Genomic DNA, 26,277 nt, shown 5'->3' with positions numbered 1-26,277 from the left:
GAAAACAGCACTGGAAGACGGGTGTTGCCCTGCTCTATAAACCAGAACTGGTACAAAGAATAAAGAAAGAGGGAGATTCCATCTTACCCATTAAGAAGTCACCAGTTTGCTAAGATCACTAGATAAGTCTCAGATAAGTCACATTTTCTGCAGATTTCTGATTCTTCATCTAATACCATAAAAGTCTAAATAAACAAGTTCCCAAATTTTTCATGATCAAGGAGACTTTTCCTTTTAATTTACCCCCTTTTCTTCCTCTCATATTGGACCTGAGGTTTTGAATATCTTATTTTTTTCTCCTATTAAACAGTAATTATTAATCCATTTCCCTCATCAGGTATTATAGACAAATAGGAACAATCAGGTGTTCTCACTGGCATCAGATGATCAGAGTAACCACTATTTGGAGTTGACAGAAGTCATTCTCAAAGAAAAAAACATGTTTTTATTAGCTGCTACAGTTACATCTCCAGTTATGGAGTGATATTTACTTTGCTCTTTGAAATTCTGAAATGAGCCCACTGACTCCTCCCTCTGCTGTTTAGCTTCTCAGATATTCAGGACCCCAGACTGGGGAGTTTTGAGGAGAGAGCCTCTGAGGTGCCTCTGTACTCTGAAGCTCCCTGGTTCTATGGCTGTACTTAACGAATGATGTTGTCAAATTCGTTCGACTATCTAATTATTATTGAAGACTTACTTCCAATTAGTTGAACAAAGGTCACATAGACTTGAACTGAAGTATGCTGGTGTTAGTAGGTGCTATTATGGTGGTGACAGAGTTGCATATTTTAATTTGTTCTTCTCTATTTCAACCTCAGCCAGATTAGCTGGCATTTGAATTTGAACCCTGATAATGTTTCATTGAGAAAGAGAGATGGAGAGACGGATTATGCAAATTTCTTCACACACGTTCCGCACACAGTTCAAACTTAGAGAGATTTACCTGAGGTTTTCTGAACTGAATTCGGACTCCAGGAATCGTAGAAACTGGTCCCGCCCCACCTGGTCCTTCAATATCTCATCGAAAGAGAAGCCCCATCTTTTTACTCGCTGTTGGCTGGGCTCTTTGCTTTGGGTGAAGGAAGAAGGTTTAAAAAAGATCAATACCAGAGAAAAGCTTGTGTCATATTCTCTTCAGTGACTCAAATCTGTTTTGCAGTCACTCACCAAAAGGAAACATCTCATATTTAAGGGGCAGATTCTACAAAAGCTGCACAAATTTCAAATGCAGACTTTGGTACACCAACAGTAACCAATGGTGAACAGTTTCTTTAAGAAGGCATGTTAAGTGATGATCACCGGCATTACCTTCAAATGGCTGCTGTCTACCATGCCATTGATTAAGCTCCCTGGGCCGTTCCTAGCAATTATGGACCCACCTTTTGACTCTGTAATTTTTTCACTAGTACTATAACCAGGATGCTTCATGGACCCAATCTTTCATCAAAACACATTATCCCCCACCTCCCATCCCTTCCTCAATCCTCAGGGGAGAAATTAGGGTCCTGTTTCGAGCCAAGTGATGTACAACTGGTCAGAAATGTATTGACACATCCAGAATAAAGCATATTCTCTTGTCAGAAGCAGAATGTTACATGCATTTATTACCAACCAGGTACAGTGCTTACTGTGTGCTAGACACTGTCTCAAGCATTTGAAATCTGTTAACTCACTGAGTCCTCACAACTACTCTGTGAAAAATGTACTAGTATTATTCCCATTTTCCAGATAGGGAAAGTGAGGCCTCACGATAGTCTGCCTAAGGACACACAGCTAGGAAGTCATGAAGTCCAGAATCAAATCTAGACAGCAAGGCTCCAGAGGGCATCCAGTTTTGTTTTGTTTTTTTTTTTCTTTTTTTTTTTTGAGATGGAGTCTCACTCTGTCGCCCAGGCTGGAGTGCAGTGGCGTGATCGCGGCTCGCTGCAACCTCCATCCCCTGGGTTCAAGCAATTCTCCTGCCTCAGCCTCCCGAGTGGCTGGGACTACAGGCGCATACCACCACGTCTGGCTAATTTTTTTGTATTTTTAGTAGAGACAGGGTTTCACTGTGTTAGCCAGGATGGTCTTGATCTCCTGACCTCGTGACCACCCATCTCAGCCTCCCAAAGTGCTGGGATTACAGGTGTGAGCCACTGCACCCAGCCCCAGTTCTTAATTCTGCTATGCTGCATAGCTCATCTTTGCTATGCTGTCTCACATTCAGACTAAAGTATGGGCATTGGTCTAATTCTTCTGGTGTTGGGCAATAAGAATATTTCCTTCAGCTTCTGTCTTTCCATTTAAAGTCCACTTGCTGTATTTATTTTGTTGGCCCTTGAAACAGCAGTAAGGTCCTAACTCACAAGTCACACGCTGCAACTCTTCCCTATTCAAGCTGTGGTCTGTGAACCAGAAGAAGAACCATAGGCCCCACCTGCACCTGCTAAATCATAACCTACAGTTCAACAAGAGCCCAGGTGATTTACATCCACATTACAACTTGGGAAACATTGGTCTGGCAATACTCATTTTTCCTCTTTTAAAAAATAGACGCATATATTTTATTATTTCTAACAGACAGTAAGAGATTAAATCATGTTTCCTCCTATTATGGAGCTGACATATTCTCAATACTTAGAAAACTGCACTTAGTAAAAAAAAGAGAGAGAGCTGTGTGTGGGAAAGCTTGGAAAAGCAAATAACTGTAGACTGGCACTGTCCAGTATAATTTCCTGCGATGATGAAAATATTTCATAATTGTGTTCTCCAGTATGGCAGCCACTAGCCCCATGTGGCTATTGGGCAGTTGAAAAGTGGCTAGTGTGACTCATGAACTGAATTTCAAATTGCATTTAATTTTAAATAATTCAAATTTAAATTTAAATAGCTACATGTGGTTACTGGCTACTATATTGGTATGCAGCTCTAGATATACCCCATCCAAACCCAACTACTTCTGCACCAACACACATAATCAGCAACAGCAGTATCTTCTAATGACAACGATGACGACCAATAGATCATGAGCTTGGGGGTCAGGGAGCCTCTGGCTTGCAACTCTGCATTTCCAGACATAGTCCAGTAGGGTCATGGTGGTAGACTAACCCTATCAGGTCAAACAATGGGAGATTCCATGCAAGATCTCTTCCAAAGCACCAGGCTAGGCATGAAGACAAATCCTGGATTCTCTCAAACGCAAGTCACAGACCTAATCAAACTCAATAACTTTGAAGGGAACCAAAAATACTGTTTATGGAAGAATTCCCCTGGGGTTGAGGCTAGCAACAAATTTAAGCAAATGTCCAGAGATTGCAGGACATTGTCTCTTTCTGCCAAGGTCATGCTGTAAAAGATGGACCCAACCACTTACTCTTTACCAGTGTTCTCCAGGGTTGGTACTAGTGGCAGCTGTACCTCGACTGAGGGCTGTGCCCATAGTAGCAGCTGTAGAAATTTACTCAGACTTTGTAGTGACTGCCTCATGGATGTACACTCACCACCAGTGTCACCCCTTTCTGGTACCCAGGTGGTGAGTCCACATTCATTCCACTAGATTCCTTGGTGGTGGCAAGAGTGGGAGAAAGGCAATTTTTGGAGTGGGCCAGAAATCTTGGGGTGTCACTGTAGATGTAGAATCAGAGGGAGGCTTAGGACAGAAGTTGGGGGTATCTGGAAAATTGCAAGGTCACAATTCAGTAGAAATAAGTGGGTCTAGAGAGCCAGGGTACCCTGATGTGTTAGTTTCTTAGGATTGCCATAACAAAGGACTAACAAACTGGGTGGCTTAAAAGAGCAGAAATTCATTCTCTCACAGTTCTGGAGGCCAGACGTTCAAAATCAAGGTGTTGACAGGGCCATGCTCTCTTGGAAGGCTTTAGGGGAGAACCAGCTTCATGACTTTTCCTTAGTCTCTGATGTCGGCATTCTTCAGCTTGCAGATGCATCACTGCACTCTCTCCTCCTGTGTTTCTGTGTCTCCACATGGTGTTTGCTCTGTATGTGTCTGTGTCTCTGCTTTCTCTTCTTACAAAGTCATAAGTCATATTGGATTAGAGGCCCACCCTATTCAAGTATGACCTCATCTTAACTATCTGCATCTGCAACAACTCAATTTCCAAATAAGTCAGATTCTGAGGTTCTGGGAAAGACATGAATTTTTAGATGATACAATGTAACCATGTATCCTTGGCTTCCCTCAACTATCCATTATTCACAATCGTATTTCTACAACGGATGATCCACATTTCTTCCTTGTTTTCCTAGTACGATTTCACCATTGGGAGTCTGTTCTGTTAAAAGCTTCCTGGATACAACTTCCCTATACATATCTCTTCTGTATCGCTTGAGCATTCCCAGTATCATCCACTTTAAGATTTAAGAAAAGACTTGAACATGTTGCTACCACTGAATGGTCTCTTGTGGTTATAACATAATTCTGCAAATTAAAATATCTTTCAACATCCAACTCCAGGTGAGTGGTACAATAACTGTCTCTTAGCCAAATTCAAGCCAACAATCCACAGAAGCACAGCCTCTTTACAACCATTATGTAGAGATATGTCCTTGGGACAAATTCTCTAGTAGAGTTTTGTGTCAGCATTTGGGTTTTCAAGAGTTTGCACTGTCTTTCCAGCTATCTTCTTAGCTCTTTGAGGTCAGGGACCATATCTCATGTGTCTTTGTACTGAGCATAGGACTTTTCACATGGCAAGTGTTCAGCCCTAAAATGAAATCAATTTAGAAAGGTGTATAGTGATGTGGGTGAAGTGTCTTTATCCCGACAGTGTTTTCTAATCACTAGCTGGATGCCTTTTTCTAACTCTTACTTGTCCTCTATGTCTCGTCATTCTCACCAAGTTCCTGCCTCCCACTGGACAACCCAAACCAACACATAGCAAAGACAGGTGGCTCTCCAAGAGTATCTGTCTTTCATTCCTGCTGATCCGCCAGCTAGAGATGGAGGAAAGCTGCCAAACTGAGGACAAGAAAGCCAGATTCAAAGGAAGCAACAGTCTATATCAATGCTCATTTCTGCAGGAGCTTCATAGGGCTAGGCATGGTGTAAGGAGCTTTCCTTACAGTGCCCCATTTAAATCTTAATATAAGGCAGGGAGGCTGACAATAGTATTTAAACATCCAGAGTTCAAAAGAGGTCAGATTGTCCAAGGCCACACAGCTGGTAGGTGGCAGTCTGGAAGTGGATCCCAGGACTGCCTGTCTCCAAAGCCTATTCTTTGTTTCTACTCTGTTACCTTGCCTTCTACTGCATTTGCCTCATTCAACATCTAAACAAAGACTTGGGGAAGATATGAGCTATCTTCAAAACAGTTAAGAATTATGTTAAGGACTAAATGTTTGTGTCCCTCTCCAAATTAATATGTTGAAATCTTGATCCACAACGTGATGGTATTAGGAGGCAGGATATTTGGGAGGTGATCTGGTCATGAGTGGGATTAGTACTCTATAAGAGAACCAGAGAGAGCTCTCTTTCCCTTCTGTCATGTGAAGACACAGCAGGAAGACAGCCATCTATGAACTAGAAAGCAGATCCTTACCAGATATTGAATTTGCCAGCACCCTGATCTTGGATTTTCTAGCTCCAGAACTGTGAAAAATAAATTTCTGTTGTTTATAAGCCACACAGTCTGTAGTATTTTTATAATAGCAGCCCTAACAGACTAAGACAGAAATTCATACTGCAAGTGGGATGCTGCTGTAATGAACAACCAAAAATGTGAACGTGGCTTACAGGGTAATGAATAGAAGCTGGAAAGTTTTGAAATATATGTTAGAAAAAGCCTAAATTGGCTGAGTGTGGTGGCTCACATCTGTAATCCCAGCACTTTGTGAGGCTGGGGCACTTTGTGGGGATCACAAGGTCAGGAGTTTATGACCAGCCTGGCCAACATGGCAAAACATCATCTTTACTAAAAATACAAATATATATATATTTATTAGCTGGGCGTGGTGGTGGGCACCTGTAATCCCAGCTACTCGGGAGGCTGAGGCAGGATAATTATATGAACCTGGGAGGCGGAGGTTGCAGTGAGCCGAGATCATGCCACTGCACTCCAGCTTGGATGACAAAGTGAGACTCCATCTTGAAAGGAAAGGAAGGAAAAGAAAGGAAAGGAGAGGGGAGGGGAGGGAAGGGGAGCCTAAACTGCTGTAACCAGGCCTTTAAAGGATATTCTGGTGAGGGCTCAGAAAGAAAAGAGGAGAGCTGTAAAGAAAGCCTCAATCTTCCTAGATAATACCTAAATAATCCTGAACAGAATATTGGTAGAAATATAGATGGTAAAGGCCATTCTGATGAGTTTTAGACATAAATGAGACATATATCACTGGAAACTAGACAAAAGTTGGTCCTTGTTATAAAGTGGCAAAGAATATGGCTGAATTTTGTTTGGTTCTAGTATTTTGTGAAAGGTAAAAATTGCACGCAATGAAATTAAATATTTAGCTGAGGAAATTTCTGAGCAATGTATTGAAGGTGCAGGTTGGCTCTTCCTGACTACTTATAGTAAAACGTGACTTAAAGATAGAATTGTTAAGCACACAAAGAAACCAGAACCTGAAGATTTAGAAAATTCTTTGTCTATCCATATTGCAAAAAATGAGACCACTAATAGTGTGGCCAAGTGACTGTTTGATAAGGATATTAGTATGGATGAGTCATCTCAACAGAATCCAGGAACTATTCTTCAAGACAATGGAAGAATTACTCAAAAGCAATTCAGAGTTCATCAGGGCTGCCACTTGCACCATAGGCCCAGAGTGCAAGGGACATGCGGTGGGAGAGCAGAACAGTTTTAAAGGATCAATTCATCTCTTCAATTTAGGTAGGCCAGGATGCTCCTGCCCAGTGCCTTGGGATGGGGTCCCCACAGACAGCAATATGGGCTGCACCCAGCAGAGCCATGGTGGACTGGGCTGCCCAGAAGAGCTGCAGGCAAGGAACCCCAGCCTGGAAAAGCCACAGGGACCCCAGGAGAAAGCTTCTGTGGGACCATCCTACCAAGCTGTGGGGATGATGCTGCCACCCAAATGGGCCTGGAAGACAGAGCATCAGTCCAGGAAAGCCATGGGTGTATGACTCCAGCCCAGGAGAGCTATGGAGGTAGGGTTGCGGTTGCTGCCCCAGTGGGTCTAAAAGACAGAGCATCGAGCCAAAGAGGATTATTCTAGAGCCTTAAGGTTTAATGTTTTTTGCCCTGTTACATTTTGGACTTACTTGGAACCCATTACCCCTTTCTTCTTTCCTATTTCTCTCTCTCTCTCTTTTTTTTTTATTTGAACGAAAATGTCTATCCTATACCTGTCCCACCACTGCAGTTTGGAAGCACATAACTTGTTTGGTTTCACAGGTTCACAGCTGGAGAGGAATTTGCTCAGGATGAATGGTATCTTTAATCTCATTCATATCTGGTTTAGATGATACGTAGATAAGACTTTGGACTTTAGAATTGATGCTAGAACAAGTTAAGACTTTGAGGACTATTGAGATGGAATGAAAGTATTTTGCATGCAAGAGGACAAAAATTCTGGGGATCTTGAGGTAGAATGTTGTGGACTGAATGTCTGTGTTCCCCTTCAAATTTACATGTTGAAATCCTGACCCCCAATGTGATGGTTTTGGGAGGTGAAGCCTTTGGGAGATAATTAGGTCATGTGGAATGGAATTAGTGTCCCTATAAAAGGACACCCCAGAGCTCTCTTGCCTTTCTGCCATGTGAGGACCCAGCCATGTATGAACCAGGAAGGAGGCCCTCACCAGACACCCAATCTGTGGCATCTCGACCTTGAACTTCCCAGCCTCCAGTACTGTGGAAAAAAAAATTCTATTGCTTTTAAGCCACATAGTATATGGCATTTTTGCTTTAGCAGCCTGAACAGAGTAAGACAAGTTACTAGAAAAATTATGAAATAATAAGGCAGTCCCTTAAAAAGAAAATAATCCAATGTCCCCATCTCAGAGCCAAGGTTACTAAAGAAACAACCATAATTTTATTTAATACCTCAAGAACAACCTGAGGGTCCTGAATACTCCAATGAAGAGTGGTCCAGTTATTATTGCTTTTTTTTTTCTGTTTTCTTTTTTTGAGATGGAGTCTCACCCTGTCACCCAGGCTAGAGTGCAATGGCACGATCTCAGCTCACTGCAACTTCCGCCTCCCAGGTTCAAACTATTCTCCTGCCTCAGCCTCCCAAGTAGCTGGGATTACAGCTGCCCGCCACCATGCCCAGCTAATTTTTGTATTTTTAGTAGAGACAGGGTTTCACCATGTTGGCCAGGCTGGTCTCAAACTCCTGACCTCGTGATCCACTCTCCTCAGCCTCCCAAAGTGCTGGGATTACAGGTGTAAGCCACTGCGCCTGGCCCAGTTATTTACGCTGTATAACAAACCATCCTAAAATCCAGGTGCTTAGAAAAGCAATTTATTAGTCTCTCTCACTCTCCTGTGGGTTGACTAGGCTCCACTGGGTGGTTCTCACTTGGGCCTCACATGGTTATAGCTGGAGGTGGGGTCATTTGGAGGTTTGACTGGGCTGTGCATCCAAGAGGGCTCATCACCTAACAGCTGATGCTAGTTGCTGACCAGGAGCTCAGCTGAGGCTGTTGACCAGACTGTCTGCACATGGCCTCTCCAATGGCTTGGGCTTCTCCAAGCATCGCAGATGGATTCCAAGAAGGAATGTCTCAAGAGCAAATATTTCAAAATACCAAGGTGGAAGCCACCACAGGGGTTCTGGATTACTGGTACTCAAACAGTTTCAGAGAGGGAAAAAGGTGTTCCCTCTCTTTTCATCTGGCCTTGGTCTTGGTGTCCTACTTGATGTAAAGAGGGAAGGCACCAATGGGGCCATATTTGGAGATCCACCACCATAGGAAAGGAACTTGACTAATATCCTGGATTAATAGTTCTGTCAAACTCGCTGTGCCTGGGCAGCTCAGGGATGATCTGTGCCTCTCAGCAGGTCGGGTTGGCTGGGAGTGAATGCCTACGGCCAAGCTGGACAAGCCAGGTTCCTTGTAGCTCTTTGCTCATGTGCCTGATAGCCAGCAGAGAGGGAGAGCTAAACCAAAGTCATGTGGAGAGAGGAAATCACAAACCACATTCTGCTGACAACACCAGGTTTCATTAGACCCCAGCATCTGGTTAGTGGCACCACCAGAAATACTTTCCATATGCATCCCTGGGACACTCTCCTGGTGGTTTTCAGATGACATAAAGAACTATGTCATCTGGTAACCTTTGGCTGACTTCTCCTCAATGAGAAGCCCTGGCAATCACTGTTTTCTTTAATTAAACTTTACTTCTCAGAATTTACTCTTTTTCTTTAGGGATCTTGTTCTGTCACCCAGGCGGGAGTGGAGTGGTGCAATTACAGCTCACTATGTTGCATAAACTTGAGGTGTAGTTTGACCATCCTTTAAAACAGTTGCCTTTTTTTCCCCTCTGAATATAACTTTCTTATCCTTGGACTTGCAGATCGAATAGCTTGTCTGAGAAGGAGAAAGAATTAAAGCACATTTTTCTGCTATTTATGGTATATCTTATGTCATTTTGTCCATGATTCTGTTCAACGGCTATGGCCATCCTCCATTTGGCTGTCTGTAACCTTCCCACGGCAGACACAGTATATTCTCCACCTTGCAGAATTTAGACAGTGTCTGTGACATCCTGGGCCCTGGAAATCATAATGAGCCCACCTGGACCCCTTCACCCAGCCCAGTAAAGTCCAAAGTCCACCTGAGATTGACATGAATTCCTAAGGGAGCCCTTCACTCTCACTGTCTCTCCTTTCCTACAAACCTTCACCCACACTCAGCAAACCCCTCCTCTCATGAAGTGTTCGGGAGGGTGGGGGCCTTACTGGAATTTGAGGGTCTTGAAAAGGGGGTACATATTGCACCTCCTGGCAGTCTACTATTTAAAAAATCACACACTAGGCATTCCTGCTTTTGAAAAGTCCCTGGTCACCTCAATGCTAGGCATTTCCTTGGCCTTGCACAGAGACCTAGTTTTTGTTGGCCTCTGGCTTCTCTCCCTCCCCTGGCTTTCCCCTCCCCTTAGCTCTCCCCTCTCAGGAACAGAGAATACATTTGTCTCATTTTCTCAGCAGGACAGCACAACCCTCTCCCTTTGTTGTTTGAGTCTCTGCCAACCCCTCTGCCCTTAGGGCCTTACTTTCTGCCCCAAGTGGCTTAATGTCCTTTGCCAAGCAAGGAGGAGTTCTGGTGCCAGATGGTAAGATAGCATGTTTTATTTACCTTGCTACATTTGTATCTTGAGAGCCCTTCTTGTTCAGAACACAGCACATAGTCGGCTTCTATACATATATATTGAATTAAACTGAAACTGAGAGAAAGTGACTCAATTATTTTATTGGTCATCTTCAGCCTTCGTTTTGTGGACAGAAACCATCCCTTGGCTGAAGTGTGATGTTGGCACTGATTCCACACTCTGTTTTTTCCTAACATCACTGCCAGCAACTAAGTGGGTAGGAGTAGTCTGTCAGGAGAAGAAACAGGGTTTCGTTTTCACTTGTATCTGAACACTTAATTCTGCCTGTAAGTGGACAGAACACTGTAGCTGTCTTAGGTTAGGCATGAAGTTTGGAGTCGAAGCTAGAACAATAGGAGTAGAACCAGGGCATGAGTAGCAGGGGGCAGGTAGCATTTCCTTGGGGAAAAAGTGCTGAATAGGTTGGAATAAACCAACAGGCCAGGCGACCCCGTTTTCCTAAATGATTACATACTTCTTTGCTGACTTTCAAGAACAAAAGAGGAAGTTCATTTTATCTTTGTGAATTCGGTTCACACACTTGCCTCTCCTCCTTTCCCAAATACCAATGAAACAATCAAATAAAGAATGACTTATTCCTCCATCCTCCCTCCAGCCCACACGGTGCCCACTGTGCGCCAGATAGGCCTAGGCGCTGAAATCATTCTAAGTTCTATTTGGAAAGGGAACCAGGAGGAGGATGTGACATAGAACAGCCGGAGGGATGAGGTGGCCACTCTAGATTGGTGGTCACAGAAGGCCTTTCTGAGGAAGGGACACCAATGCTGAGTGAGACTTGAATGAGAAGTGAAGCCAGCCATGTGAGGATATGGGGGACAAGTGACCGAGGAGGAGGGAACAGGCAAGAGCCCAGTGCTCAGCTAAGTAAATAAAAAAACCCAAAACAAAAAAACTAAACATAGTATATAGAGGCAAAGAAATTTCCTATCAGCAGATGAGAGCTTTGAGAAATTTCAGAAAGGCACGAAGCAGATAGACTGAACTTGTGGCATAACGGATTGACAGCAGCCTACAATTCCACTGGAGGCATCAGAGAAGAAATAGCTGAGTGTCCCCAACAGAATCCTTGGAAAACACCAAGCTCTGAGCAGCAGGATTGGAAGTGGAGGCAGGGGGTGGGCATCAGACAATGGAAGCAACTCAGGAGCACGGAATAGGCTCCACATGGCAGAAAGCGTTTACTAAGTTAAGGGAGATGTTTCCCGGCCAGCTTCTCATATGGACAGTAAGGTCAGAGGATTGTGCTCCTGTCAGCAAAGCACACACACAGAGAAAAAACATCCTGGGAACCAGGGAGACCTTAAAGACCCGCTAGCTTTCTTCCCACCTCTCACTGGCTTTCGCGGCTCCAAGTGGATTCCCCTAAGGCCCAGCAGAGGAGGGAGAAGAGTAGACTTGTTGGGGAGTACCGTGGCGAGGAAACAGAAAGACATCAGAAACTCCATCAGGGCTTGACCCACAGAGCAGAACACTTGGCTGCAGGGATGTCACACTAGGGAGGATGGGGGTCTACCTCCCCAAGATTCCCATTGCTGCCCGTCTCACTGGAAGAGAGGGTTTTTAATCTTTTAATCTGTTCTTGGGCCACATACCCAGGACCCAGAGGGGAACCCTGGCGATTGACCTACGCCCATCCATTCACATGTTCAGCTGCAGCCCTGCTCCTGTGTGAACTGCTCAGGGGAAAGCCTGCCAGGGCAACTCCAGGAACCAAACCAGGACTTCTTAAACTCTGGTGTGCCTCAGAATGCCTTGGGTGCTTGCTCAAGATGCAGACGCCCAGAGCCACCCCAGTATGTGCGTATTTTAAAAGAGGAGCCCAGGTGATTCCGATGCACAGCATGGCTTAGAACTGTTGGCCCACACCATCACTGAGGGCACCCTCACCAGCTACTGATGGAGTCCTAGGCCACGGCCACACATTCGACTTTTTAAATCTCCCTGAGTGTGGGGAGATTAAAAAAAAATGCCCAGTTGCCAGAAATTCTGAGTTAATTGGCCGTGTGTGAGGACCAGGCATTCGTATTTTTTAGAAATTTCCATGTGGTTCTAATGTATGGCAGGATTGAAAGTTAATACCTTCATTTATAAAACTGAGCAGTCTTCCAAATAGCTGGGCATACGAAAAGAATGATCTGCTCTGAGCAGTGACCAGGGGAATGAAACAATGACCAGAAATGATGATTCTCTAATAAACAACCCCGAATAAAACTAGTGGCAGAAATAGAGAGGAGATATGAAAATATGGAAAAAATATAAACTATGAAAAAAATCTATATCACATCTCCAGGGGGATTAAGATGATAAACACCAATAGAACAGAGCAGGCTACTAGGAAAACAACAGTCCAGGAAGTATTAAGAAGTCTTAGAAATGAAAAGCGTGATTATCAACTACCCTCCCAACACTCAGTGGGAAAAGAAAAACTCATTAAAATATAAAACCACAGAATGGACGCCACTGAAAAATCAAAGCAGTGATTCTGAAGAGCAATTCAGGAAATTGCATCCTTTGAATACAGAATAAAAAGACTAAAGATGGAAATTATAACAGAGAAAATATAAGAGATGTAGCAACTCCATCCCAGAGGCCCAGAATTCTTAAAAAAGGATTTCCTGAAAAGTGAGGATAGAATGGAAAAAAAAGCAGCAATGATTTTTTAAAAAGAGAAAAAAAATCCTGAGTGAAAGAAAGAGTTAAGTTCTTGACTTAGAACAGAAGGAACTACCTAGGGCTCATCAGAAATATTAGAAAGAAGATACATACTATATACTAGTTGTTTTTTAAATGTTCATAGAAATACAAGTTCAAAAATGTTGGTTTAAAATATATCAAGTTAACATACCTCTGGGAAGAATGGGATTTAAAGGAGGCAAAGGCAACTTCACTATTTTATATGCTTCACTCTTGTTTGTTTAAATCGATGATGTTTTTAATTAAAACATTTAAAAGTAAATACAACTAGAATAGAAACTAGGGTTTTTACAAAGTTAATATAAAATTTGATTAATAAAGTAAAAGTCAGGGAAGAGAAAAAGAAGAACATAGAACGAGATTCAGAAATATATCAGGAAAAAGACAAAATATATGATTCAAGTAAATGTGACTGTTTTATATCCCAATATCCAAAGCAAATCATATTGCTAGAATCTGTCTAATAACCATGTGAAAAGATTCTCAAGTATATTAACAAAGAAACAAAAGAGTAAAACGAGAATTATTTTAACCTTTTGGACTTGCAGAGATAAAAAGATTGATGATGCTTGGGATGGTAAGAATGTGGGAAAATGAGCACTTTTAGCTAAGGGAATGACAAAGATGTGTTACAGTTTTGCTCAAGAGGAATCTGGACATATGAACTAAAATTAAAATATGAATACCATTTCTAGGAATTCTATGCCTAGAAAATTTATACTAAGGAAATAATTGAACTTGTGTAGAAAGATGTTCCTGGAATCATTGTTTATGGTGGCAAAAAAGGAGGACATAAACTAAATATTTATGATCCAGGGATTGGTAAAATAAATTTTACTTCACCCATGCCAGGGGATACCATGTAGCTATTAAAAAGAGTAAAGTGGGCCGGGCACAGTGGCTTACGCCTGTAATCCCAGCACTTTGGGAGGTCGAGGCGGGCGGGTCACGAGGTCAGGAGATTGAGACCATCCTGGCTAACACGGTGAAACCCCATCTCTACTAAAAATACAAAAAATTAGCTGGGTGTGGTGGCGGGCATCTGTAGTCCCAGCTACTCAGCAGGCTGAGGCAGGAGAATGGCGAGAACCCAGGAGGCGGAGCTTGCAGTGAGCCCAGATTGCTCCACTGCACTCCAGTCTGGGCGACAGAGAGAGACTCTGTCTCAAAAAAAAAAGAGTAAGATGGATCTATATGTGTTTACATGGAAACACTGCCACAACATATTGTTAATTTAAAAATTATTGGACTATATACATATATGTATATATTTGGGTATATATATTGAACTCAATTATACAAAAGGATAGAATGTTATATATGCATACAAATCCAAAGTAATAGACGCTAAATCAGATGTTGCCAAACTTGCTGAGCTCATGGTACCCTTAGTGTCTCAGTAAGTTTTTCACAGTGCCCCTGGGCCAAAAGAAATACTTAACAGTGTCATTTATTATGGCTAGGACCAATTAACTTAATATGTATTTGTATCCTAACACTTAGTAGCTGTTTGAAAGATACATAAATTGAAAATTTTTTTTTCATTCTTAAATAACTACAATATGCACCTATTGGGCACTACACATTTTCTTAAATTTTGAAATTAGATTGAACCTTACCATCCCTATTTCCTATTCCATGTTAATTTTCGCACAGTTCTTGCTTTTTATCACAGTGACTGCTCTGAAAAACCAGATTTGCAAAGATGCGTATCCTCATAAGAGATGTAATGTGCTCTAATGTTGAAACTGAACCATCTTAAGCTAGTAGTTAGTGCAGTATCTGGCATGTGTCAACTATCACTGTTTCCCTAAAAAAATTTGGACTATCCTGTGGTAACTCTGTGAGTTCCCCACAGTGCCCAGGGTGCTCTGATCCACTCTGGGAACCACAGCATTAGACTATAAACAAAGGTTCTTTTTGGAAGGTGAAATCAGGTTGAAGGAAGAGAGTATTTTCTTCTTTATGCACATCTGGATAATTGGAACGTTTTAGAATGAGCATCTGTGACTTATATTACTTTTCACAAGATTTTTCCCATTTCAAGAAAAGAAGCCAGAAAAGGAGCAAAAGTGAAAGACAATGGAGAGTGATAGAGACGTGAAAACGGAAATAAAAATTCATCCAGCCGTGGTACGGGGGTGCGAAAGCACACCACACTAGCTTTGTCTGTGTGTTTCCTTCTGTAATTCTGAAAGTGGTCCAAGTCCCTCTGGGCTTTGGTTCCTCCCCTCTTAAGTAAACACACTGGCTTCCCTCATAGGGAAGGAGAAACTGGCTGGAATCGCTGCTGGCAGTTACTCCAGAAGAAAAGAGTGATGAAATCATGGTTCTGGAGCCCTCTGCCTGAGTTCTAGTTCTAACCCTGCCCTATTAGCACTATGACCTTGGGCAAGTTCATTAACTCCTCTGTGCCTCAGTTTCCATACCTGCTCAATGGTGAGAACAGTAATGTGTACCCGTTGAGGGGATTCAGTGAGAGACACTTACTGCAGGATGTGGCCAGTGCAGAATACATGCCAGCTATTATCATTGTGGTCACTATCTAACAGGAAAAAACTTTGGAGCAACAGATTCTTTTCTTCCAGCTATCAGAATTAGGGAATGGTGGGGGACTGTCCCAGTTATCATGACATCCAAAGAGTCAGAGGGAAGCCACAAGGGATCCATGCACAAATCAAAGTCGTAGGGAGGTAGAAACTGTAAGTAGAACCCAGCTGGGAGGCTAATTGAGGGGTTTCTGTTCTAGCGAAAAAAAAAAAAAAACGTCAAATTAAGATAGAATATAAGGTAATCTCATGATCTCATGGATTTTTGTCTACATTCATCCCACTCCCAAACCTTAAAACATTTTTTACCTCATCTCTATGTCCCACAAAGCAACGTCATCGCTGATCCAAGGGTTGGATGGCTCAGCTGGTGTTATCAAAGGGTCATATTCCATATATTGTTCCGTGTAGGCAATTAAGCTGCAGGAGGGAGGCAGAGCAAAGAATGTCACTGATTTCCTTAAAAAAAAAAAACAAACTTTTATTCTATTTTATGCAAACATTATAGCAGTCTACACATAATTCTAAATTAAAGGAAAAAATGTATTTCCGCTCCCACTTCTGACACATCAAACTGTTTCCATTTGTCCTTATTTCCTTCTCATTATGAACATACCATTTTTGTGTTGTTGCAGTCATGATCTATACATGCATTTTATGTATCTTTTCCCCACTTGACTCTTTACCTGAACCTTGGTGCATCTCTCCCTGGTTATGCTAGCCTTACTGATATTAATACACTGGTCAAACCTGCTTGTGTTCCACTCTCCCACAAAGACTGATTCTCAAGGCATCTGGAACACACAAAAGACACTACAGCTCCCCTAGACTGCCAGCTCAGCATTCCCAGTGGAGGTAAAGACTTTTAAATACCAGCAGACCACAAGGAGTTAACATAAGCATTTTTTCCAAAAAAAGCAACTTAGTTTTCCTAGTTATAATTACAATCTAATAGATATGTTGATCTTATAGATTGACATATTTTAGACTTTTATTTTTATCAAAATGTATGTGAACAGTTAGAATAATAAAATAAAAAAACTAGCCGGGCGAGGTGGCGGGCGCCTGTAGTCCCAGCTACTCGGGAGGCTGAGACAGGAGAATGGCGGGAACCCGGGAGGCGGAGCTTGCAGTGAGCTGAGATCCGGCCACAGCACTCCAGCCTGGGCAACAGAGCGAGACTCCGTCTCAAAAAAAAAAAAAAAAAAAAAAAAAAGAATAATAAAATAGTACCAAATTATTATATATACTAAAAAAGCAAAAGCAATTATTTTTTCCTCCCATCCCTTCTCAGAGAGGCATCTACTTTCCACCTTCTGTTTTTTCTAAAAGTTACCTATATATTTCTAAATTATATGCTTTTATATCTCTTCCTGTTTTTATTTTAGACAAGAATTTATCTTTCTATTCACCAGTCCTCAACTCCCATCTTTTCTTACATGATCCTCCAAATAGACTTGTATAACAATTTTTGTTAAATTAATGGTCAGTGTAACATTATTAAACTAGATAAAAATTGTTTGCTATTCAGCTAAATATCATACTACTTTTTCCAAGCAAGTGTTTTAACAAACCTACAAAATATCTAGCAATCCTTTTTTTACATCTTAAACACATCAAATAATTGAGCAGTTCTGTCCTTTTGCTTCCCAGAGATCCTCTCTCCTGAAGTCTTTAGTCTTCTTGCTCGAAACCGGATCATTTGCTCTATAGACTTGATGGAAAATGATCATTTTAGGACTTCCTTTGCTTCTGTGTTGAAAATCCCATGTTTCCTGGATTCCATGTCTAGCTCTTGCTTTTACTCCCTGATTGTGTTGAAGCATATCCTTTAGTAGTTTCCTAATAAAGGATGCATGAAAATCCTTGCAAATATAAAAATGCTCTTATCTCCATCCTTGACTGATAGTGCTAGACATAGAACACTAAGTGAAAAATCTCTTTCCTTTAGAATTTTGAAGGCATCACTCCATGTTTTTTTTTTTTTTTCTGGCATGCAGTGTTACTATTGAGAAGCCTGAATCCATTTTGAGTCTCATTATTTGGTTCGGTTTCTTTTCTCTCTGTCAACTTAGAATCATCTCTTTATTGTTAGAGTGTTCTGAAATTTCATGACGGCCCTTGCTGGTTGTTGTTATTTACTATGCTGGGCACAGTGTGCAATAGATGAGAAAATATTTATCAGGAATTTTATAATATTCATCACTAATTTTATACCCTTTGTTTCCTTGTCCTATATGTTTTTCCAGTTCAATATTGGACATCCTGATTTGTTAATCTATCTTCCCTCCCATTTTTCATTTCCTTGTCTTTTTGTTAAGCTCTCTTTCAACTTCTTATTGATTTTTAAAAAAATTTTGAATCATTACTTTCTTAAATTTCCAGAGTTCACTTTTGGTTATCACAGTGTCTAGTTCTTGTTTTATGGATTAAATATCTTCTCATTTCTCAGATAATATGAACTCCATACTTTCATTGTAAGTTTCTTTTACTTGTTGAATTATTTTGGTTCTTCCAAGTTCCTTTTTTCTGTTTATTTTGATTATACTCTTTCACGCTGAGGCTTGAGTGTCTGGAAAATCTTTGCACATCCATTTGCGCTTAAGAGTGAGGTACTGAAACCTGCTTGGCAGCTCGGTGGGCGTGTGGATGGGGCTTGTCACTGATGGGCTTTATTGTCATAGGGAAGTTTACCAGTATTTTCATGGGAGCTCCAAATGAGGGATCTGGAGTCTTTCCTCTGGGGCATCTATTTTTCTCTAGAGTGGGCATTGGCAAGTTTCTTCTGTACGGCCTAGATAGTAAATATTTTAGGCTTTGTGGGCCAGATGGTGTCTGTTGCCACTACTCAGCTCTACTGCTGTGGCATAAAAGCAGCCATAGGCAACTTGCAAATGAATGCGTGTGATTGTGTTCTAATAAAACTTTATTTGCAAAAACAGAATGGAGTATGGTTTGGCCCACGGGTTGTAGTTTGTCAGTCTCTTGCCTAGGGGTATATATGTCTGGCTCCTAGAGGCCTGAGAGCAGGGTCGGGATGGGGCTGAGTGTCTGTTGGGGCTCAGAACACGATACTCCAAAGTATAGCATGTTGGCATGCTGAGTACTTTGTACTAAAGGAGATTGGAAGGGCCTCAGAAGCCAAGGCTTTCACCTTCTCTCCTGCCCCTGCCTTCCATCCCTTTTTCTCTCCTGACGTAAGTCACAGAAACAAGAATTCTTTTTCCCCAGAGTAGTTTCATAGAAACTAGAATGTCTCTCCCTTAAAGCAAGCCACAAAACCTAGAAAGGTCACTCCCTTCTCCCTTGAAAACCCTCATTCCAGAGAGGTCCTACCCGGGAGGTAGGAATGCTACTCAGAGAGACTAAAAAGAATCTAAACAGACAGGCTTGCTGGGTTTCCTCCCCTCAGTCTGTTACCAGTAGATCACACCCTTTTGTCCAATCACATTTCTATAAGGCTGCCCATTCTTCATGGAACCTAAGTACAAATACAGACAGTTTTCCCTGTGTCTTTGAGTCTTCATTTCTGAAGGCTTCGGTGTCACATAAAACTGATGAAATAAATGCATTTATGCTTTTCTCTTGTTAACCTCTTTTGTTATAGCAGTGTTGGCCATAATCCTTATTATAGATGAGGAAAGGTATCACAATTTCTATCCCTACAGGCCCCACAGTTCAGTGTGTAGAGCTTCCATTAATTCTCTTGTTTTCAGTTGGCCTCTTCTGATATCTGATGTGTCTGAGTTCTGAGTGTATGTGGCTCAATTTCTCTCAAGAAAAAACTGCCCATATCCTTCAGTCGTGGTAGTTGGAAAGGATTGTTTCCTAGTGGGGCAGGAGATCTAGGGGTACAAGGTCTCCTGGGACAGACTTGACCATTCCGCTGCTGTTAGCCCCATGCCTCATTCCTGCCTTCCGTGGTCCCTGGTGCCTTCAAGAGCCAAGGCCAGGCTTTGTTGCAAAAACTGGCTTACTTTGTCACATTACTTCTGCCCCCAACATGTAATTTAGAATGTTCTTCACTCTGTCCCTGTGCACTTTCTTTTTTATTAAATTTTGAAATATTTCAGGCATGCAGAAAGGTATAAAAATTGTAAGAAATCACCCTTGTACTCACTGACCAATTAAAAAAATAAAACATTACAAATAGAGACATGGGGGCCTGTGGTTATGTTCCCCAATTACAAAGACTTTGTATCTTGGACAAATGTGTTGAAATTATTAATAGTTTGTTAATCTTGTGAGTTCATGCCATTTTTGTTCCTTTAGTGACATGTTGTATTTAAGGAAAGGGAGAAGATGAACATATGTCTACAATATTGTCTTGGTTGCATTGAGTTACTTTATTACAATTTACTTAATCATTTCCTTTATATTAGACACAGACTTTAAATATTTCTTTTTAAATATATGTAGTGCTGTGGTAGAACACCATTGTTCACACAGATTTTTTTTTTCATCTTCTGGGTTATTTCTTTAGAATTCACATCCATAAGCAGAATTATTTAACCAAAAGGTTTGAATATTTTTGTGGTTATTGATCCACAATAAAACGTTTCCTTAAGCATTGCCAGCTTGTGTGTCAGCAACTTCTCCCACAACAGCAAAGTCAGAGCCACAATTCCTACTACTGAATTGCAAAGGGCAATAATGGCCAATTAGCTTAATGCTGACCACGCAGAGAAATTAGTCAGAGGCTCCATCTCATGCTACTGGAAGTGTGATCCATGAACCAGCAGCAGCACTGGCATCACCTGGGAGCCTTTTAGCAATGCAGGATCTCATATCCCAGCCCAGGCCTCCTGATTCAGCATCTGCATTTTAATAGGCTCCCCCAGGTGATTCATATGCACATTCAAGTTTGAGAAGAACCACATCTCATTCCTCAATTTTCCAAAGGGTTCAGGACACAAGATGTTTTATTCATCAAATCAAAATGAAGGAGTCCCTGGTAATTTTGGTTTTGAAGACGGATGTAAATGTTCTGAAACCTCAGAGCCTCCTCGCTGTCCCAGGTGTTTCCCATGACCCAGTGGGGTAGAAGAAGCAGTGGTCCCAGTTGAAAAGCCTTGGTTTGAGTTCTTGGTTGAGTCATTTAACTGATCTTGTCAAGTTCATCATGTTATGTAACAGCCTTGTTGAGCACTCAGGACCATTGTGATAGAAAATGGGAAAGCATCTCTAAAGAATCTTGACAATCCTCCACAAATATAAAATAGACAAGCAAAACCATGTGGCAGACTAGAGGCACATCCTCTGTCCTATAAATCTCCTGCAAGGTATGCATCTTCCCCGGGGCCAGCCTTCACCAATAAGAGCTGTATTAGTTTGTTTTCATGCTAGTGATAAAGACATACCTGAGACTGGGCAATCTACAAGAGAAAGATGTTTAATGGACATACAGTTCCATGTGGCTGGGGAGGCCTCACAATCATGCTGGGAGGCAAGGAGGAGCAAGTCATGTCTTACATGGATGGCGGCAGGCAAAGGAAGAGAGCTTGTGCAGGGAAACTCCCATTTTTAAAGTCATCAGATCTCATGAGACTTATTCACTATCATAGGAACAGCACAGGAAATCCCACCCCCATGATTCAATTACCTCTCACTTGGTCCCTCCCACAACACATGGAAATTCAAGATGAGATCTGGGTGGGAACACAAACAAACCATATCAAGAGCTTTATGACATCTCAGGCAGAATGAACGTGGGCAAGGGAGCTCTAAGAAAGCACTGTGGCAGGAAGGATCAGGCTACAAGTTGGTTCTGCACTTGGGAGCCACTCGTTAGCTACTTGGGCTGACTGAATTCTTTATAAAAGAAATGACATTGCATGTTGAGGAATATGTTAGTTTTCTAGGACTGCTATAACAAATGACCACAAATGGTTAAAACAACAGAAGTTTATACTCAGTTTTGGAGGCCAGAAGTCTGAAATCAAGGTGTTGGCAGGGCCGTGCTCCCTCCGAAGGCTCTAGGGGAGAATCTCACCTTGCCCTGCCTCACCTCTCCATTCTTTTCCTTCCAGTTTCTGGTGGCTTCAGGCACACCTTGGCTTGTGGCTGCATCACTTTCATCTCTGTCTTTGTCTTCACATGGCCTTCTTCTGTGCCTGTGTCATCTGCTCTCTTTTTTAGCTTATAAGGGCACTTGTTATTGGATTTGGAGTCTTTCTGGATAATCCATGATGATTTATCTAGATATCCTTAACTGAGTTACATCTACAAAGACTCTTTTCCCAAAGGAGGTCACATTCATAGGTTTCATGGGTAAGCCTAGGACCTATCTTTTGGGGCTCCACTATTCAACCCACTACAGGGATTGTGAGACAGCAAGCTGGATGTGGGGATATAGAGAGGACACTGGGTCACCTGTCTCCTTTGCTCAGATCAGCACAAAGACAAGCCAGCAGCAGGAAACTGAAATCCTGTTCAGGGGGTGATGAGTTGTGCTGAGATTCCCCAGAGGATGAGTCATGATGACATATTGGGGGGTTCTCCCGATTATGAGGCATTTGAGCATCCATGGCATTCTCAAAATCTGAGATGAGCACACAGCCCGGGGGCCCCCCTTTGTCCTCTCAGGACATCTACCCTGGCCATTCCAATAATCTCCGCCTTAGTTAGCTTTGAATCTCAAATAAAAGACATCCACTTGGCAGCCCAAGGCAAAAGGTAGGGCCTCTTTTAATTAGTTAATTATGTTATTGGGGAATTTTTTTTAAGAATGGAAATAGATTTCCCTGAAGTAGAACATAGGGATTGAAAAATGAAATTTCCTCCCCTCCTCCCTCTCGCTTCCTTAGATTTCAATGAGACAGGCTGAGGTTTTTATCAGACCCCTCCCGAATGTGTTGTAGTAGATCCTCGATGTGGTCACATCTCCAACCTGGGAAGGAGGGGTCCAACCAGCCAGGTCAGGTCCTGTGGACAAGTCCCCACATGGAGCCCTGAGTGAGTGATGGAGTGAGGGGACAACAGGGAAGGCTCAGGAGGGGCCGCGGTGAGAATTCAGCCAGCCAGCACCTGGTCCCTAGAGGAGCCTGCAGGCTCCGGCTGCCTATTACTGTATGCATGGCAATGAAGGCAGCTGTCCGCTGACCAGCCTAAGGCAGTAGAATCTTAAAAGTCCAGAGAGCAACTAAGAAAATGGGAAATAATATGATTATTTAAGTTGTAATAAAATACAGACTCATAGCTAGATCTCTTTAAGAAAAATCCTGGAATATCATTAGAGAAGTGGGTGGATGAGAGGTGGTGAGAGCTAATGGTGATGTTGGTTTAGGAGAATGTGGTTGAGAGTCCAGGGTGAAATTTTTGTGATCACCCAACATAAGAGCACAAGATATGACTTTGTAACAGGCATTAAGCATGAACAAAATTGTTCCTGTGAGCTTGTGCCATGTCGCGCCTTCTCCAAAAAAGGTCTAGGCAAGTGGCATCAGGACATGCTGTAGAGGAACACGTGGAGAAGGAACACAAAAAGTCCTGACGGTCTGAACCAGGCAACAAAGCCAGTCATTATGAGCAACTCATCTGTTGGCCAGTGTCAGTGATGAGTGGTATTGGTCGGAAGGGAAATGTATTAGAAGAGGGAAATCTAGGCTGGGTGTGGTGGCTCATGCCCCTAATCCCAACACTTTGGGAGGCCAAGGTGGGTGGATCATGAGGTCAGGAGATCGAGACCATTCTAGCTAACACGGTGAAACCCTGTCTCTAATGAAAATATAAAAAATTAGCCACGCATGGTGGCGGGTGTCTGTAGTCCCAGATGCTTGGGAGGCTGAGGCAGGGGAATGGCGTGAACCCGGGAGGCGGAGCTTGCAGTGAGCCGAGATCGTGCCACTGCACTCCAGCCTGGGCGGCCGAGCAAGACATTGTCTAAAAAAAAAAAAAAAAAAAAAAAAAAAAAAAAAAAAAAAGAAGAAGAAGAGGGAAATCTAGTTTGTTAAGTTACATAAATAAAGTCAGAGGCTTTGTAAAGGAAACAGTAAAATTATATGGGCATATGTATTTTGAGTGTTGTATTTTATTGATAGAAAAAGGAAGTATTGAATAATCAGAATTAGATATACACGTATTGGGGCTATAAGAGGACCCTAGTCAGCAGGGTGCTTGGAGATGCTGGTATATTAAAGACAAAGAGGATGAACAATTTGGTCTTCAGATTCTAAGAGAAGGGGAGAGATTGGGGTTTTATATTTGTTTCTAAGGGCTGCTGGAACAGATCATCTCATATTTAGTAGCTGAAAACAATACAAATGGATTGTCTTATAATTCTAAGAGTCAGAAATCTGAAATGGGTCTCACTGAGCTAAAATTAAGGTGTCAGCAGGGTAATGTTCCTTCTGGAGACTCTAGGGAAGAATTCATTTGCTTGCCTTTTTCCAGCTTCTAGAGGCTCTCCTCATTCCTTGGCTCATGGCCCCCTCTTCCATCTGCAAAGCCAGCTATCATTTTCTCATGCTGCATCACTCTGACACCGACTCTTCTGCCTCTCTCTGCCACATTTCAGGGCACCTGTGATTATGCTGGGCCCATCTGGGCAATCCAGGATAATCTCTGTATTTTAAGGTCAACTGATTAGCAACTTCAAGTCCACCTGCAACCTGAATTCTCCTTGTCATGTAACATAACCTATTCACAGGTTCTGGGGATTAGAACATGGACATCTTTGAGAGATCATTATTCTGCCTACCACAGTAGTAGTTTGAGAGCGATTTATGTGAAAAAAATGTATTATTTCTTTCTACATTTACTTATGTAGAAAATAAAGTCACCTGGAGGAGTGTGGCAGTAGATAAAAGGTGCATAATGGCACTACCATGTTTTATTTCACTGCCACTATCACAATCCTTGCAAATAAACCCAGTATTCATGAATCTATGCACCCTCATTTGTCCTATTTGCCATCATCATTGCATGGAAAATACAGGAGACAGCAAAGTGCATTTTGCAGGTTCCCACGGTTGACTTGGACATTTAGCAGTCTGCTGCCTCAACCACTCTCCAGGCTTCTTGTGGGCAGGGGAGGGTGATCCTTTCCAGAGAGAGTTGCAGAGAGGGTTAACACAGTTGGGGTAGCCAAAGACTGAGAGGAGGTGAAAGAACACCCCAAGCTGGGCAGAGAGGGAAGGTGGTCTCCTCTTCCCTTATGTTTCTCAACATCATCGGACTGTGCAGAAACAGCACAAGAAATGAAAGCAAGGACTCCTTGCCTTTTCCTTGCTCTCCTGTCTCTTTAATGTAGGCTGGAGATGCTTTATGCCTGGTAGCTAGAGCTTCTAAGGTGGGACACAGGAAAGAAATGAAGGTTGGCCCCATAGGATAACATCTAAGCTTAATGCAGAGAGTTAAAAGGCTTTTAGGTTTGTGCCTAGGCTGTCCAGCGCCATTTCTTAGGCATGAAAGGAGATCCAAACGGAGAGAGAAGTGCTGCCTAGGAATACAGTGAGTGTACTTGGTTGTGTTAACCCTTATGCTGGGTCTCTTGGGAATCTGAGTGAAGCAGATAGGGATTCTGCATGGTGAGTCCTCCAAAATGGGTGAGCAGGCATAGAGGGCCTCTCTGGGTTTCTGCTCAGTTCTGCTTGTCTCCTGAGAATTGTACTCTGACATGTACACAAGGCTACTTCAGGAGCTGCCATGTATTTATTTATAAGCCCTGCTCCTGGCCATGGCTGATTTGTCCAGGAACAGATACCTGACGCAAGTGAGGTTCATATCTTCTTTCCCCAGCCTCAGCAGTAGAAGCTTGTATTAGTCCATTCTCCTGCTGCTATGAAGAAATACCCAAGACTGGGTAATTTATAAAGGAAAGAGGTTTAATTGACTCATGGTTCAGCATGGCTGGGGAGGCCTAGGAAACTTACAGTCATGGGGGAAGGGGAAGCAAACATGTCCTTCTTCACATGGTGACAGGAAGGAGAATGAGAACTGAATGAAGGGGGAAGCCCCTTATAAAGCCATCAGGTCTCATGATAACTTACTATCACGAGCATAGTATGGGGGAAAACACCCCCATGATTCAATTACTTCCCACTGGGTCCCTCTCACCACATGTGGGGATTATGGGAACTACAATTCAAGATGAGATCTCAGTGGGGACACAGCCAAACCATATTAAAGTTGTATAGTCACAAAGTTCAAGGGCTGGTGGTGTCATGTTTCCTAACACATGTCTGTCATGCAAGAGAATAAGGCCAGTGTGGAAAGTGGGCAGGACCAGAGAGGAAAAACGGGTCTTGGAGGCACTGGAGGCCCTGGCTCCAGCTCTTCCTGAGCTCAGTGGCATTGCTGCCTTTCCCAGGGTTCAATTCCACAGCCCCTCCTTGTATTCTGGGAGCCAACGTATGCTCCTATTTTGCAGAACCAGGTTCAAGCTGGGGTTTTATTGCCTGGAATCAAACCAATACAGTTGAAAAGGGAATGAAGGTGATGGGAGTGTGAAGGCAAGTTCATCAAGGCAGCCCTTTGTAGAATGAGCCACAGAGGTTGTCTCTTTCAGAACATATGCTTCCTGGTAGTGTACAGATGACAAGATGAACAGAGTCTGCTTGGGACACACAAGACAATGAGAAGGCCAGACAAGCAATGAAGGAGGCAGCAATGGCCAACACACAGTACCATTTCAGTCCAAAGTCATTACCAGTGGCCACAAAAAGACTAGAGGGAGGACAGGAAAAGCAAAAAGAGAGAAGAAAATAGAGGTATGTAAAGAGCTTTGTACCATGTCCAGCATG

The 26,277-nt window shown here is 42.5% G+C and overlaps 1 protein-coding gene across 12 annotated transcripts in view; it reads right to left on the bottom strand.

The window, feature by feature from the left end:
* RGS6 (regulator of G protein signaling 6) overlaps positions 1 to 26,277 on the bottom strand; it is a 629,677-nt gene that overhangs the window by 55,800 nt on the left and 547,600 nt on the right. For 8 of the 12 annotated variants that reach the window (XR_003120528.1, XM_025392585.1, XM_025392577.1 and 5 more), the window contains 2 exons: positions 15,845 to 15,955; positions 944 to 1,069 (listed from right to left, as the gene is read on the bottom strand). Coding sequence is in view for 11 of the 12 variants with exons in the window: in XM_025392585.1 (XP_025248370.1) it covers positions 944 to 1,069; positions 15,845 to 15,955 (237 nt within the window). In the remaining variant the exon portion in view is untranslated. The remainder of the gene's footprint in view (positions 1 to 943; positions 1,070 to 15,844; positions 15,956 to 26,277) is intronic. The other 4 variants (XM_025392582.1, XM_025392586.1, XM_025392583.1 and 1 more) reach the window with 1 other exon arrangement.

Source organism: Theropithecus gelada, chromosome 7b (genome assembly GCF_003255815.1).
Source record: "Theropithecus gelada isolate Dixy chromosome 7b, Tgel_1.0, whole genome shotgun sequence".
NCBI classification, from domain to species: domain Eukaryota; kingdom Metazoa; phylum Chordata; class Mammalia; order Primates; family Cercopithecidae; genus Theropithecus; species Theropithecus gelada.
The sequence above is the reverse complement of the archived record's forward strand: the minus strand, read 5'-3'. Positions and strand labels throughout refer to the sequence as shown.